Source organism: Lepisosteus oculatus, chromosome 1 (assembly GCF_040954835.1).
Source record: "Lepisosteus oculatus isolate fLepOcu1 chromosome 1, fLepOcu1.hap2, whole genome shotgun sequence".
NCBI classification, from domain to species: domain Eukaryota; kingdom Metazoa; phylum Chordata; class Actinopteri; order Semionotiformes; family Lepisosteidae; genus Lepisosteus; species Lepisosteus oculatus.
The window spans coordinates 4,075,078-4,091,999 of NC_090696.1; the positions used below are offsets into that span (position 1 = coordinate 4,075,078).

Consider the following 16,922-nt stretch of genomic DNA (forward strand, 5'->3'; position numbering starts at 1 on the left):
AGAAGGAGGGATTGTTACTTTATTGGTAACAGTTAAGAGGTGGTTAAAGTGTATTGAAAAAATCTTACAAAAAATATAATTAATTTTTATCTAGACAATTTGAATTAATCTCAACCACCCACCATGCGATGCTTGAAAGCATGTGAACCCTTCACCTTTCACGTCTTATACTCTAAGATTTAATTAAGATAACCAAAATATTGGGAAAACACACAAGAATATACTTTATATTGTTTCATTATTTATTACATAAAACATGTTTATTTATCAAAAACTCAATAGTCCCTGTGTAAGTGAACCTTTTAATAAGTGGTTGTACATTCTTTAGCAGCTGTGATAGCAACCAAATATTTCCTATAGTTACTAATCAATTTCTCACATCTGCTTTAAGGAATGTGTGCCCATTCTTCCTTACAGAACTGCTTCAGCTGCTCCAGATTTGTTGGCTGTCTTGCATTCAGGTTTTTCCACAACACTTCTATTGGGTTGAGATCTGGACTTTGACTCGGTCTTTCCAAAACATGAAATTTCTTCCCCTAAATTCTTTTCTTTGGTAGATTTGCTGAACTGCCATTGGTTGACCCTTTTTCTGTCCAACGTCGACACATGGACAGAGGTCCGCCGTTCTTCTCCAGAATATTGTGGGATGACTCTGGATTCATAGTTCCCTCAATGATGGCGAGTTGTCCAGATTCTTGGAGAAGCAGCCCCAAACCATGACACTCCCACGGGCTTGCCTGTCAGTGGGATGAGGTTATTTTGTTGCTAGGTTTTTGGCAAATACTGCATTTGTTGTTGCAGCCAAAAAGATCATTTTTAGACTTATCTGTTCTTCCAATCTACAGGATCATCCAGATGGTCTTTTAGAAACTTCAGATGAGCAGTGATATTCTTTTTCAAGAGGAAAGGTTTGCTCCTGGCTACACTCCCATGTATGCCACTGTTGTTCAGCGTGTGTGTAAACCCTTCCTTTTAGAAAAGGTTTGATTAAACAAGGATTTCATAGTAAAAATGTAACATTTAAATAACTACTTTAGGCATTCAAGCAGCTCAGTACATATGTGCACAAACACTTAATACATTCTAAACAATGTTTCTTTGAAACAAAAACATTTTTGTAATCTTTATTTTCACTACAGCCATATTTGACTATGAGAGCTGTTGTCTTGGAAATGACAGAACTAACTCCACAGGGCCAAGTTCTCCCAGAACTTCATGAGCAGCATCCTCTAACACGATGCTTCTTCCTGTCTTTTATGCATTAATTTTTTATCTTGAAAATTATGTCACTACTCTCATTAAACTTTTAATTCTGGGACACCAATTATAACTTAAAAATGCAAGGAAGTGCAAGACTGAACCACATCGCTACTTGTAATGTCTTTTTCAGTCTTTTGAGTCAAAAACAGTTAGCTGTAACATTTCTCTTCAAAGTGCATCATAATCATTTTGAAGATGAAAAACTCTTCATATCTGTTACAGAGCATTGCCTTTAAGTTTCTCACAGGCTGTTTAAGCCTACAGACAAGGGATTCCTGCCTGTTCTGGAAGAGACCAGAGCTGTTGCACTAGATCTTGTCATCACACAGTAGTGAAACTTAGCTGAACAAGTGGCCACTGAATTTCCTGTCACCTCAGCAGACGGTGGATAAAAATAATGTGTTTGGCAGAATCTACAGTAGAGGAATGTACCGAAGAAACACATGCATATTATCTGTTCGTCTGTCATCATAATTACAGCTTGAGGAAACACAACAGAAATAACAGCCAGCTCTGATCCACTGTGTTTAAACTGGCGTGAATAAATCCCTCCAGGATCCGTTCCTCCTCAGCACAGCAAAAGGACACACAACTTTCACCACAGTCAGACAAGAAGCAACAGCTGCTTCACAAATTCTAATCACTGAACTGGACAAAGGTAGCACTTAAAACCTTTATTTAAATACGGTACTTTTTATTGCTGTTAGTTATCATTCCTTTTATGCATTTTATTAAAATGATATGATATATTTTTATTCATTATGCTATGTACAGCAGTGGTCAACAACAGAGCTGAATAACAGGAGGTCTACTGTGAAAGTCATAGGCTTTCATAGTCATGGGCATAGTCAGGTGTATGACCATGACTGGCAGCAAAACAATCTGCTCATGTGTGACACTAGCTTTGCACCACCAATGCGTAGATGCTGCCTGGTGGGACTCTGTCCCATTTCTCCCATTCTGCATGGCCAAGTATCTGCCTGTGACTGATCTCTGAGACCTTGATTCCACACGGATCCCCCAAGTATTTAACTGGGCTCAGGTCTGGTACCTAAGGTGCCTATGGCATACCTGACACACAGTCTTCGCACGAGAAAGCGATTGTTACACAAGCAGCATGAAGACACAATCCTGACGTGTCAGGATGAGCCTGAAGAAGGGCGGTGAGGGACTTGATCAACATAGTGCCTTGCAGTCGGTTTACCATCAATCACTGGAATCTGAGTCTGTAATGACTATATCAGCCTGCACCGGCTATCACACTTAGTCCTCGTTTACCTCATTCTGTTGCATCACTGGACCCTGGTGAGCACTGGTCCCCTGTGTGGTGGTCTGGCCTGAAAACAAAATCAGCTCATCTGCCTCCTCACCGATGAACTGCTGACACGCACTGAGAATGCAATCAGACCTGGAACATCTTGCCAGGTTAGAAATTGCTGGCAATGAACAGCACAGATGGCAAGCGACTGTGTGACAATCGCAGGAAGGTACAGGTCTCTTGACAAGTGTGGCATATTACTTCCTTCCCTACACATCTAACACCACACTCATTCAAGGCCCCTCAGGACAATTCCAGATCACCCAGATGGCATCTTGTGCCTCCAGCAACCTTATTTACTGTATCTCTTGCAGTAAATGCCCGGCCATCTACACTGGAGAAACAGGAAGGAGACTTGGAGACCGCTTCAGAGAACATGTGAAGATTAAAGATCTCTCCAAGCCCATTGTTTCTCATTTCACCTCTGACGGCCACGACCACTCTAATCTCTCCGTCTGTGTTCTCAAAACAGGTTTTCCGAACTCATACATCAGAAAGACTACAGAAACCAAAATTATTCTGCAGCTAGGATCACACATTCTCCCTTCTCTTAACGACAGACTACTCTTCTTCTAAATTTTCTCCATTCATTGGAAGTTTCATTTCACACCTCTCGACACCTATTCGGACTTCACTCCTCCTGATTGGCCTCTCTTTCTGTCCCCTGCTCCCGCCTCTCACTCCTCCTTGTCACGCCCTCTGCAGCCAGAGGGCACTCCTCTCTGTCCTGTCCATAGTTTCCGGTCTGCTGTCCTTCCTGTCCCTCTCTTTCCCTTGGGCTATATATTTCCGGGTCTTGCACTCTGTCCTGGCTCAGCATTGACGTTTGGATGTCCTGAGACCCGCCTAGCACCAGGGCGCTCCACGTCCGCTCCCTGAGGGCATAGGTTTCTATACGGCATTCCTGAACTCTTTGCACTAATGAGCCCGGGCCTTTTTCCCGTCTCGCCGCTACGCATATGGGTCTTTTTCCGCTCTCCTGCTCCCCACAGTTTGTCCCTTTGGACGTCCGTGACACTCCTCTCTCACGGCCTTTGTCCTCCTGCTACTGTACATTACCTTTGCCTACTGCCTTGTCTTTCTCACACCTGAAGAAGGCTCCACGGCCAAAACGTTGTGTTTTCTTTCTTCTTTTTTTCAGCATGGAATAAACCTATTACTTGTTCCTTTGCAGCCTACGCATGCTGACGCAGCTCCCCACCTGAAATATTACTTCCTGTGTCCTTCTCTCTTGTTTTTCACCAGGCATGTCATTCAACAGGTTAAATCATCTCATCGCCCATGCCACGTCAATACTCGATCAAAATGCTGCCACATTACTGTCCTCCACAATTTGGCTGCTCACATTACGAAGAGACAAAGTGATGAAATGTCATTCATTTCTTATGTCGTGACTTCAGGAATGCAACACATTCCTGCCTTTGCCCAAGTTGTTTATGAGACTTATCAGTTATTTTAAAGTTCCCATGACCAAAATTATGACCACAGTTTCCAGTTCATCATCATCAATGTTTTCCCTCTTGAGTCTTTTAAGTACAGATTTATCAGGAAGGTGCCTTATTGCAAAATTATGATGACAGATTAACATTTGCTTTGGAAACTTCATGGCTAATGGTCTTATATTTCCCCACTGGTCACACTATTTATGATGCCCACGAGTAAACAATGTCTCAGAAAGCCGATTAACCCCATTAGTGCCTTCTTTGTAATTATCTGATGCCTCACAGTCTCTGCCCAGAAACATTTATGCAAGACCATAGCCTTGTTAGAGTAACATGTTTCAATTAAGACACCAAGAGGTGAATACTAAACGTAAATTAAAAAATATTTTTTTCATAATAAAACATTGGGAGGCACAGTGGCACAGTAGTCAGCACTGCTGCCTCACAGCGCTGGGGTCCTGAGTTCAGTTCCTGGGGTGACATCTGCATGGTGTTTGTATGTTCTCCCTGTGTTTTTGCATGGGTTTTCTCCAGGTGATCCGGTTTCCTCCCACAGTCCAAAGAAATACTGGAATACTAACTGGCGTCTGGGAAAATTGGCCCTGGTGTGCTTGTCTGTGTTTGCGTGCTGTCTTGCTTGCCAGGATGGGCTCTCATTCCCTGGGACCCTGTAGAGTGCAGTTTAATACCAGCGCCACGTCTCCCAGAGACCTCTTCACATATCCAGCAAGGAGAACAAGTTCAGCTCATTCTGGGGAAATCCAGCAAGGTGAGCTAATACTATTTGCTCCTTTCCTTCTGTGGAATCTCACTTCTGCAGCATACTAATTAACTAATCAAGCCAGGTGTGTCTCACTTAAGGTCATGTTCGAACAAAGCCACCTCTTTCGTCATGACTCCAGTCTTTAAGAGAGGTGGAGGGGCAGAAAGGGGGCAAGAAGGAATTGGTGATTCCCATTTAAGATAAGGGAGCTCTAATTTATACGTGCATTTTTAAGACCCCTGTTCTGTTATTATATAGGGTCCTTTGGGGACGTTGTTATCCAGTAGTGGACTGCAACACTGTACTTTCTTTTTACCTCCAAAAACCTTTCTGCCCAAAATTAAAAGGCAGGTATAATTTCAATTGAATACACGGTAGAGGCTGAAGGCATCTAGTTCTATGCCATTTCATACTGTATGCTCTAAAAGCCTTCCGGAACAATGACTGCTCACTCTATTGATACCACAGACTGATTATCATGGGGGATGAAATACCGCTTTTTATTGAGTTGCCTGACAGCTCACACAGAGATGAAAATTGAACAGATTCATTATAAGGTGCTTTCTTCTTAATGGCGTTCACCATACTCTAGTGTACACATACAATATGAACATGGTTTCAATTTCAAATTGAATTTGTTGTTCAAATTGAGTTTTTGTAACTACTGTATCATGATTGAAATCTGGTTGTTCTAACAACAGCCAGATAATCCTTACAAAGTAAAATAATTGCTCCTTGAAACAATATTGGACCCCAGTACTGAACAGAGCTAGGGCTTGTAAAGTCATAGTTGGCCTCACCTCTATTTATCTAGATATACAGTATGTGAGTATACAGTACATAGCAAGTCTATCCCTAAAACTATAAAAGCATCTGGAATCATAGCAAGATGGTTGTAGGTTCAAGTCCTAAATGTGGACACTGCTGTTGTGTATTTGATCAAGGTGTGTTACTTTAATTGCTCCAGTCAGCCGAATGGTACAAGAGAATGCATGGTTAGGTCCATTGACGAAGATTCTTGTATTCGTCATTTTAAGTTAAAATGGGTTACGCTCTGACTTTTTACAGTTACAGAGGATACTTACTTACTGTTAACCTTACTATAAACCCTGCCATAATTTACAAATGGATCCATTATTTGCAACATTTCCTCACTGGCAATACTACCAGAGGTCTAACTGTATGTGTTGGGCCAATACATCTTTTCAATACCATCATTCAAGATTCAAGAGCAGGCAGGAGATTCTACTAGTAGGTTCCACTGCCTGCTACATTCCCCAGAATGCTGCAGGGAATGAGCTGCTGCCTTTGGTCACCTGATCTTCTAGCAGCAGAGCCACTGGCGCTGCAGAGCAGCAGAGCTGTACCTGGGTTTCTTTGGCTGATCTCTGAGGCCGGCATAAATGCCAGTGTGTTGTGATATGAAAAGAAGCCACAAACAGGCTGATCCATCCAGTCAGCATTCGTTTTCGTTTTCAGCCTTCAGCACCAGGCCAGAGGAAGCATTAAAAGAGAATAGGGCTAGGGGCCCATTTAGCAGAGGATCTACATCTTGTTTTCAAATTCAAATTCAAAGAGCTGTGATGACTGATTACAGCTCTGCCAAAACAGATACAATTAACACAAAATTTACAGACATTTACAGTTCATTTTATTTGATATTTACATAAAACACATAAGACATTATTGAGAGAAACAGTCACTCTCTGTTCTTCAGGCCTACAGGTTTTCAGTGTGACTTGTGTGGGTGAGAACCAAGTATTATTATACTAGTATGAATGGAATAAAATCGAATTTTAAAGTAGGCTCCTACTGTTGCCATGCCTAAGGCCTTCTTGATGCTTCTCTTCAGTAAAACGGGCAGTATATGCAGTTTCCTTAAATCTAGACTTGAAGGTTACATTTGTTAAAAAAGCACTAGGCACCATTCAGTGACCTCGCAAGATTATTATTTTTGCACAAGTGTTCATATGAACCACTGGAAAGACAAGGGAAACGAGAGGCAGAAAGTTATGAGCGGTTTAGAAGATTTTCTGAAAGAATTTCAAAGGGTAAATAGAAATTATGACCTAATAAAATGTGTACATGATTCTGTTCCCATAGCGTCTAGATAAGAGTAGGTCACTGAATGAGCACTCTTGGAGCCTTTCATGTGCTGACACAAACATAACATAACCATGAGATGTACAGGAGACGCACATTCCTCTCAGACATTACTGTAGACTGGCAGACATACTGTACAGTATGCAGGTGCCCAAGAAGCCATAGGTGCTGCTGTTGTCATGTGACGCCTACTCCCAACTCCTAGTGTCTCATCAGGAGACACTGAGCACAACTAGCGACGAACACTTGGAAAAAACCTAGCTGCAGTGAGCTAGTGAACTAATGGTCTGACTCAGGCTCAAACCCAGCATTGAGATCTGGAAGTCAGTTTCTCTTAGTACAACAAACACAGAACCTTTAGGTCAAAGTCTTAATTTTACAGCTCCATTGCAAATTAGCAGCCTTTCTGTTCTCTTAACTCCATGGACCTGAATTTGTCAATTCAGTAAGGTTTCCATTATACAGTATAATAAGAGGCTTGATATACCCAAAACAAAGGAGGGCATAGTGTAGAATACCTTAAAGCTTTTAACATGTGACTGTTTACAACAGTTTCCACAAGTGAAATCTTCACTTTTGGAACTGCTAATGTCTATATATTTCAAGAAAAAACACTGATAGAAACTAATTATTACTCACAGATCTGGACTGTACTAGAGCTACTGTACATGTGCCAGCAGAGTCTGAAGACTCTATGTACACTTTTTATGAATGTACAGAGTTTATGAATGTGTACACTAAGTATTTACATGAACTAATTAAACTACTGTTGAACACCTTTTATCTTTTTTTTTACAAAAAAGGTATTTGGAGCTCTGTTTTAGAATGCAAAACTATTCACACCATTTTAACAATCCTGATGCTGTGAGAAGCCCACATTGGGCATGGTCTCCTAATGACAAAGAATCTTTGCAGAAAAGTAGGGAGAACCAAGCCTTAATTAACATTTCCCCTTTGACACCTGCATTAATTACCAGCCTCTGATGACTGGAGCTCCAGTCTCTTGGGTTTCAGCACGATGTGGTGCAGTGTCTACGGCACTGGTGGTGAAAACAGGCCACAGGCCACTGGTAGACAGACTCAAGCTGATGAAGACAGCAGCAAAAAGAACCAAAATTCCTTCTCATGAGACCACTCCGGAAAACCCGCACTGGGGTGTGTTTAATTAGTCTCAGTGGAGTTCATGTCCAGTATCTTGTACCTTTGTTCCCAGGTCTTTATCCCAACATGTACTGAATAACTTGCTACACTTACGTGGCCTGGCAGTGGAATGTAGTCCATCTGTCCATTATCACCCCAGATCTGTCTGATGTCAATTTCCATATCTGCCTGCCCCTTTGCAGTCTTTGTGTCGAATGACTAAAAAAGCAGTGAATGGGGCTGAGTAAACAGATCTACCAGGATCTCTGTCTCAACTATACAATATTCTGAGGTGTTTCAGATCAAATCGGACAGTATTGATAAACAGGTAACACAAAACACTGGTGTACAGAACTTTACACATTACATAATACAGATTATTTTGCTATCTTCACATCAAAGATTGCTAGAGCCCAGCGCATAATTAAAACAGAAGAGCAAATACATCAAAAACAACCAAGTAATAACATTATTTCAAAGCAAGGTGGATCATTTGTGATTTAAAATAATTCAGTGTATCAGTCTGCCTGATGGGTAGTGAAACAGAAAGCCATCTGTGAGAGGTACAGAGAAACTCCAGCTCCATATGTTTTGAGATAAGATGTAGAGGCTCAGGGTTTACAGATTCCAAAGAACATCTTGAAACATATGGAACCAATAGGTCCTGAAGATAAGAGGGACTGTTGTGCATGGAAACCTCTGTAATGATGGCTTTAATGCAGGAGTCATGTGATGAGAATGACTCGTGTGGGAAAGGGAGCTGCCTTCTGCACAAGATCGACCCTCTGACATGTGGTATCAGAGAGGGTACCAATGGGAATAGTCATGTTCCAGAAATGTGAACTGTACTAACATCTCCATGTCCCTCACATCCACCAGAGACATTTCGTTCAAGTCCTAATTCAGATCTTTTTTATTCTGTTGTAACAGATAATAACAGGATTTAGATAAGACTTAAATGATGCCCAGAATCACAAGTGTTTTCTACTCTGGCAGACAGTAAAAGAATTGCTATGTAAAGTAGTGTTTATTAAGTACATTTTACCAAATCCATTTTGATACCAATAAGCCAGATTGTAGCCCCTCACACCTACAGTATGTGATCCAGTATGTATTTATACACACACACAGCCTGTTGTGGAAAAGAGACATACTGAACACTTCAGTATCACTTTTAGCAGCCTCTGTTAGGGCTTATTTTGTATTACTGCCATTTCTTTACTTCCTGAGAGGTTCCTGAGAGGGCTAGCGCTCTACTTGACCTGAGGCACAAGATTGCTCTCAAGACTGGTTTGGAGGTACCCAGCAGTGGAGTTCAAAATTAACCAATATGATCCTAGTGCTCTGTGCTGAAGGTGCCCAGTTTCAATGAGCGTCTCTTTTTCTAGACTGAATCTACAGAGAAAAGGCCGGAAAAGCCACAGATTGTCCTGTTCTCTACCTCAGCAGGAAATTGTTGTCCTTATAACCAGAGAACACAACAGCTCTGTGGTTCTAAAGGAATGTCGGGCAGTTAAGTGGGGCAATCGAAACCCTTAAATACAGCAGGGTCTCAACCTCTGCAAATTTTACATTCGTGATTTTGCTTATTTGCGATATTTGGTCTGGCGAACGCTGACTTGGATTGAAACAGAGCAGAGTGGGATGAATCCAAGCTGAAGATTGTTACAGTAAGTCCAACTTTTAAATGAATGTAGCAGGATAGTGAGACGAATCCACCTAGTGAGTGAGCCTTTCCCTGCCTCTACCAGCCTCCGCTTCTCAGCCTGCTCTCGCTTTTGTGTTGAAACTTTTCTTCACTTTCAAATAGCTGCAGTTCAAAATAACACCATGAAAATATTTCTTTAATCTAGACATTACACAGATCAGACATGATGTGGTTCCAGGATGGATGGGCTCCTCTCCCTGAGAACTAAGCTTGTAGCTGCCCTCATGAAACAGTTAATCTCTATAAGCTATGAAGGGAAAGCACAGAAACTTACAGAGAGAACAAAAAAAACAACAGAAAAAAGGCGAGAAAAGTTATCTCACACAATGACTGTCTTTCCACTCCATTTTCTGATTGCAGAATTGCATCTGTTGGGAGCACTTTTACTGCAGTCAAAATAAAGTTACAAGAACTAATTTCAGAGCTGGAACATCAGAACCGACATGGTGCCTATACTGCTGCATTCTTACTGTAGTCCAAGAACTGGCACATGGTATTGGCACTGCTGCCCTGCGTGAAACTACCTGAAAGGCTAATTCAGAAGAAGGAGGCTGAAATCTCAAAGCTGGTTTGGACAACCAAAATGGATGAATCAGCCCAGTGAAATTTCTATGGAAATAAACAAGTGCCCTATGACTTGACATCTCAAAACAAGATTGGGAAGGAACTTAAACCACTAGAATAGAACCACTGGTAAGCAATGAACAGGAAAGAAAGGTCAACTCCTGACTAAACATCCGGAACATGGACTTCACATCATCAACACACATCAACCCAATATTTTGGAAAACATCCAATCTAAGCACTGGTACTTAATCGACTATGTCAATGTTTATTGCCAGGAGCACAGAGATGTCCACATCACTTCAAATATGTCAGAACTTAGAACTACTGGACCAATGTTCAACTCCAATGCTTGGTCATAGCCATCAAACCAGCTCCCCTACGATGGTTTCAGGAAAAGACTGGAGGTTGCTGTCAAGTAAGACCTCTTCAACCCACGCTGTGATAAAGTTCAACCTCAAGCAGCGATAAAGAAGTGTTTGGGGTGTCCTCAAGTAAAGCAGCAAAAGTGACAGCAAGATGACAAATGGATTCTCATCCAGGCAATATCAGGACTGGTTTGACAAGACTGATTTAACAGGATTGGTTTGACTGATAAGATTATAAACCACAACCTCAAGTTTTCATTGAGCTGAAATTCAGATGAATAAAAAAATTGGATGAAAATTCAACCACGTTTCAATCAAGATGTCATTAGGACATCAACTGAATGACTTCAACTCCAAGCATAAGACACTGAATCATTAAGACATCACGTCAAAGAGAAGTAAAGACAAAGCAAAGGATTTCTAGCCTTCCACTGGCATTTAAAATATGCTTGAGTTTTTCAGTCAAAACCATCAAAACAAAAACTATAGCCTGAGCACTCAGAAAGTCAGAGCACTGAGCCCTTTGAGACCTACGGATGGAGATTTGATTAAAGAGAGAGAGGAAATGATAAGGAAATACCAGCTGAACTCTGGGATGCCAAGCTTGGACAATCTTCAAGAAAGGAGACAAGTTCAACTGTGGAAATTAAATAGTCATCGCCTTGCTGTCCATCACAGGAAAGATTATTGTGAGAACCCTCAAGAACTGTCAACTTACACTTGTTGAGGAGATTCTCAGAGGATATACTGTAAATGTTATTGTTTTTTTATGTGGTATGTCTTCTTAGTTGTCAAGGAATTAAAAAAAAAATATTTCCTACTTATTCCTTACTTCTACCTCCTTAAAATGAAACTGAACAAATCTGACCCATCCGAACACAGTTAATGGAGCAACAGATGCTGCTTCTTAAAACAAAGAGACAGTGATTGACAGTTTATCATTTGATGAAAGAGGATTCACACTTTTAAACATAAAAGCTGGTTAAGGTGTAAGATCTCTCCAATTACAAGAGCATCGTCTTGTGTGGATCTTTCAGAGGGATCTGACCAAAATAATCCAGTCAGACTCTGGAAAATAACATTTCTTGTATGGTTCCTAGCTCTGAAATATCTGGTCTAGGACGTGGGGTGGGCACCATCTATGACATCTGCTTTTCCAGAGGCTTGGACAAGGACTGCGTTTTGATTTTTAAATTTCGCCGCTAAATTGCTTTTTCGGAAGTGAAGAGAAGGGTGGCTAATGTCCAACTCTTCCTGTTGAACCTCACAGTGCACTCAATCCTAAATGGTGGTGGACAGGGTTTTCTTCAGTACAGGAGTTCATTAGAACTGAAGGACTCCATCTTATGGAACACCGCTATTTTTCAAGGACACTATTATTCCCTGTGGCATTCACTAGTTATAATATATAAGTTCACTTTCTTTATTAGTCCATACTTTAAGTTCCATATGGTGGTGTTATTTGAGTTATTTTTCTGAGTATAATTTGAAAACTAATATTTCAGGTAAAAGATGTTTTCTATTGCAGTTTATGTCCCATCGACATTAAAACTAAACTTAATTTGATCTCCTGATCAAATCCCTGCTGGTAATAACTGAATTTGTTGGGATACTGGGTGCAGTTCCCAATGAACTCATGAATCATATACTTGAGAAATCGAAGCTGTATGTCTGATCTAGGTGGAAGATATCTGGTGTGTGTTTAGCCCCTTGACCTTTTTTTTCCATCCACACATAAATCATATTGCAGAACTGACTATATTTTTGCCTCCCGATCTGTTTTTTTCTGCGGTACACAATACTGAGATCCTTCCCAAGTTGCTATCAAGCCAATTTCTGTAAATCTTTACTGACAGGTCTTCACATGCCCCCTGCTGGTGTTTTAAACACTCCGTTATAACTAAATGAAATGTTCTGAATGCAATTTGAAGCTAAATTGTAGAAGTTTATTTACTAGAAACCATTAATCTGGTATTCAGTTCACTTTCTCTTCTGCCTCGGCACTGCACTGGAAATCAAACTAGTCAGAAAGTAATTACATTTGCTGCTTGGACACTATGCCAAATTTCTTAGACATAAATCTAGGCAGAATTATTACTTTAAATGAAGCAGAGGTTAATCTGACAATGACAAGTTGAAAGAAGGAACAAAAACATGAGGTTTCTGCTGTGAAGCCTTGTCAGGTGTGTGGGAGAAGGAGGGAAGGAGCGATATGAGGTGGGAGAGTCTTTAAGGAAGACAAAAGTGCCCAAAGAAATGGAAATCTGGGAGATGATTTCCAGATTCTAAATGGGAGTTTGTAGACTAATTGATATTATCTGATATCAACATAATTACGTAGAATCGCCTTCACTTACTAAACACTTATCTATACTTGATAAAGGCTTTGTTGCCAAAATTGATTTTTTTTGTCTGTCTAAGAAATGCGGCAATGGAAAATAATACACATTTTGAATTGGAGACCTCAAATGTTAGTGTGATTTCTGAGTGGCTTTTCATCGGCTCTGTCTTCTGGAGACCGTCAGTGTGAAACACAGAAGGAGGTCCCGCTGAAAGAAGGTTGGGGCAGGGGGGTGATCGAAGTGTGGCTCGTGATTTATGTTGATACACAAAAACAACAAGAGCTGTTCAGAGAAAAACACGAAGCGATGCTGGAGAACAGTTCGAAACCACAGAGCCATTACCTGATCTTGAGGCACAAACCCTAATTATCCCCCAGAGCAGCTGGAGAAACAGCCGCTGAGCTCTGTCTGGAAGCAGAAGCTGAAACTGTCTCCAAGGGATCTTTGATCAATCCGGGCCTAAGGTGGGATTCATGTCCATGACCTGGCAATGAAGTGACATTTGTGGAAAACTGGACTACATGTCAGGGTAGCAAGAAAAAGAGTCCATTATTTAAGCCCAGACACTGTGAAGATTGTCTTGTGTTTGTTAAAGACTATTTAGTCCAATCTGTTGCCTTCTGGGAGAGTAAAATAAAGCTTTCTGGTGAAGACATGAACATTACTGTTCGCTGCAAGGCAAACACAGTATTCCAAGAAAAGAACTGCAAAACATGAAGGCAGAAACATTGTGATCAGCAAATGACATTAGTAAGATTGTTCAAGCAAAAGGAACGACAAATTCCGACATATATCAGCTCATTCCCAAACCCACAGTTCCAACGTCCATTCATCAGCTGAGGCTAGGTTGGCCCTATGTCTTCCAGCTGGATATTGGCCTACATCCTGCACATTCCACAGCTGGTTGCCTCAAAACAATAACTAGAGAGGGCTTGCATGGCTATCTTGATGTGCAGACTTGAACCCTATTCGACTATGTGCACATTTATCCAGGATGAGCCAGAAAGCCTTCAAATACAAAGCACTAAGTGAGAAACCACAGAAAATGCCAAAGGCCTTATCAGCTCTTATAAAAAGTGATTGGTTGAAGTAACTGATGCTAAAAAGAACCAACAATGCATTAAACTGACGTGTTATTTCTGCACAAGTAATTTTCCTGTTCTAGTGCAATTACCATTATAATGGGAAGCAGATCTCTTTGGATATTGTTGCAATTCAAAAGTATGTTTTTCTTTCCTCCTTTAAAGTTCACTGACTGTGTTATGACCCTAGCATTACATGCTGAAAATGCACGCACTGAACATTGTGGACTTTAGACAAATGCTCAATAAAATTACAATGTTTTTCACATGACACCTTTAATTTGTAGGGATCCATCAAATGGATTTATAATGCGGCACGTTGCAATGCAAATTCCCACATCTTTTATAAAATGAGATTTGAAAGCGGTGGTTTAAAAAGTGTTTCAATGAGTTATTTAGCTCAGTGTCCCTAGGAGAATTATCCCACAATTGTACTCGTTTAAAAGAGGTCTTTTTTTAAAACCACAGAGCACTTCATCTGCGATGAGTGGGCATTACTGAATTATCGGCAGGTAAGCCAGCACTGTCTGCCTACAGGACAGCATGCAATGTGAACCATTAGTGCAAATTCACACTGTGCATTAAATTCCAGCACTGTGCACACAAATCGGGGTGTTTGGACCAGAATCATAATAATCATATTTTAAAACCAACCGCAATTAAACAAAATGCAAATCCTGTCTCTGCTGGGACGCCAAACTGTTTTATGTCAGCTGTTCACCCATGGGAAAAGATACACTTTTACGTCTTACAGTGCCTGTACAAGTAGGAAGTCTGGAATTATTCATATTATTTCCAGAATACGTGCATTGCTCCAGTAGATATGCAAGGATTCAAAATGTCTCACGTTGTTCACGGCTCAGTTCAAGAATGAAGGGGGACCAGCCAGTTCTTACTCTCTGGCAGGGCTCCAGTCAGGTTTTGACAGAACGACCCCGTGTTTCAACTTGCAGCTGAAATGAATCTGAAATGAACTGATAACAGACCATTTCGCCCGCCCTTGTTGTTAACACCTCAACTTAAATTTCGGATTAATTCCAAAGTTACAATAGAAAAGAAGAACGAGAAGACTTTACATTCTAGCACCTAACCCAAAGTACTGTGGAAAGAGCAGCTTCAACTCTCTCAAAACTCATGCTTGGTAGCTCTGTGTCGTGCTAGTTGGCTCTTAAAAAGACACGCTGAACTGTAACTGAGATGTTTTGTATTCTCAGTCTATGAATTTGGCCCACAGCAGAATGTAATATAATAAAAATGTATCTGTCTATATCTGTCCTAGTTCCTCTTTGAAAGACAAAGCACTCCATTCCCATCCTTTTAAGGAAGTTGCAATCACACAATTTCTAAAGTTCGATCGGCTGCATTTTTAAACCTTTTATGTCCTCATAGAGACCATTCCGAACATAAACGGAGAACACCGTATTTGGTTAAATTAAAAAGCAACAACTCTCTGCTTCTGAATGCAAAATCTGTTGTACAAACTTGTGTAAGCTCAGAAGCAACTGGTAGACAAAAACGAGGACTTGGAAGCAATTTCAAACTTGCAACTACAGTAGACAGAAACAAGCTGAGCTCTGTACTAACCTTGTCGTTCTCTGGTGTCCCCGTTCACAGTTTCCAGCATGTTGTTCAGTAGTAGAAGGAGTAAAAACATTACACGAGGTCCACATTCTGTTGGAATTGTTTTAACCTTTTTCTGCCTGTGTTTAGTGTACATCCCTGTTCTTCTAAGTACCGCTATTCCTTTCTGCTGTCGGTCGCTCAGAGCACTGATCACTGCTCAGATGTGCGCTGTCAGAAAGTTGGATGGTGGGAAAACCAGGCCTGGAATTCCAAGGAGCTGGGTCTGTTTTCCTCCCATCCTCCCACAAAGACACTCACTTTGCGAGTGGGAATCAGAAGACTGGGTTTCTTGTATGAATGCGGGATTTCAATACAGGTTGACAAAACAACAGACAATAATGAAGCCCCTTATTGATTATTGATCCGTTTATAAGATCATGCATAAGTTTGATCATGCCCTCTTAGGCGTCTTAGGCATTGACAGGAGAAATAAAACCCCACAGCGCTAAAAGTAGTGCCCTTCTAACATTTTACTTAGTGTTAAAAGTCAGTTTGTGAAAATGGATGATTTCCCCAATTTACTAAACTGTTTATATTGCCAATTTTTAGGTTAGTCCACTCTTGATTTCCTGCTGGTTTTTGAAAATACGATCCCTTTCTGTTTGTAATACAGTATGAGAAATTCTTAACAGGTTGTACAGTAGCTGATACTGTATTACAAACAGAAAAAGAGCTTGCTGTTTTAACGTATACATTTGTATACGGTTATTGCGGACATTACATAAAGTACAGAAGAGATCTATTTTTAACTCCCAGGGGCTGAATTAACACAAGTCGATCCGATCTGTTGCCTTCCCCAGAAGGGCACGCATAATTACAGGAAAAGCAACCTGTTTCCTTATTATTGTTATATTATTAATCATACTTAATAAAATATTGTGTTTTGTTCCAAAGGCCCTGCCAGGGGTCTTTAATCATTATCAAGGATTTAGGAACTGATAGATTTATTCAGCCCTTGTGAGGAAGTGCACTTAACTTCTGTACTTTTAATGGCTAAATGTTCTTAAACATTTAATGTTGTCCCGCATTTAATGTACTACAATGTACCTGGGAAGTTTGTAAAGATCTGCTTGTTAACATCACGGTTTCAAGTTATTGATCGTCATTGCACTAAAGCTAATAGAACAGCACAAGTGTTTACATGAGATCAAAGTTAACTCACATACAGTATTTCCGATACTACTCACTGTAGTCCCAGCTAGAGTCCTG

At 40.7% G+C, this 16,922-nt stretch overlaps 1 protein-coding gene across 1 annotated transcript in view; it reads right to left on the reverse strand.

Annotated features, from left to right (window-relative positions):
- Nucleotides 1–15,906, reverse strand: part of adam19a (ADAM metallopeptidase domain 19a) — a 124,932-nt gene extending 109,026 nt beyond the window's left edge. Inside the window, exon 1 of the mRNA XM_069187369.1 lies at nt 15,675–15,906. Within this exon, the coding sequence (XP_069043470.1) occupies nt 15,675–15,807 (133 nt within the window). The 5' untranslated portion in view covers nt 15,808–15,906. The remainder of the gene's footprint in view (nt 1–15,674) is intronic.
- Nucleotides 15,907–16,922: the final 1,016 nt, after the last annotated feature.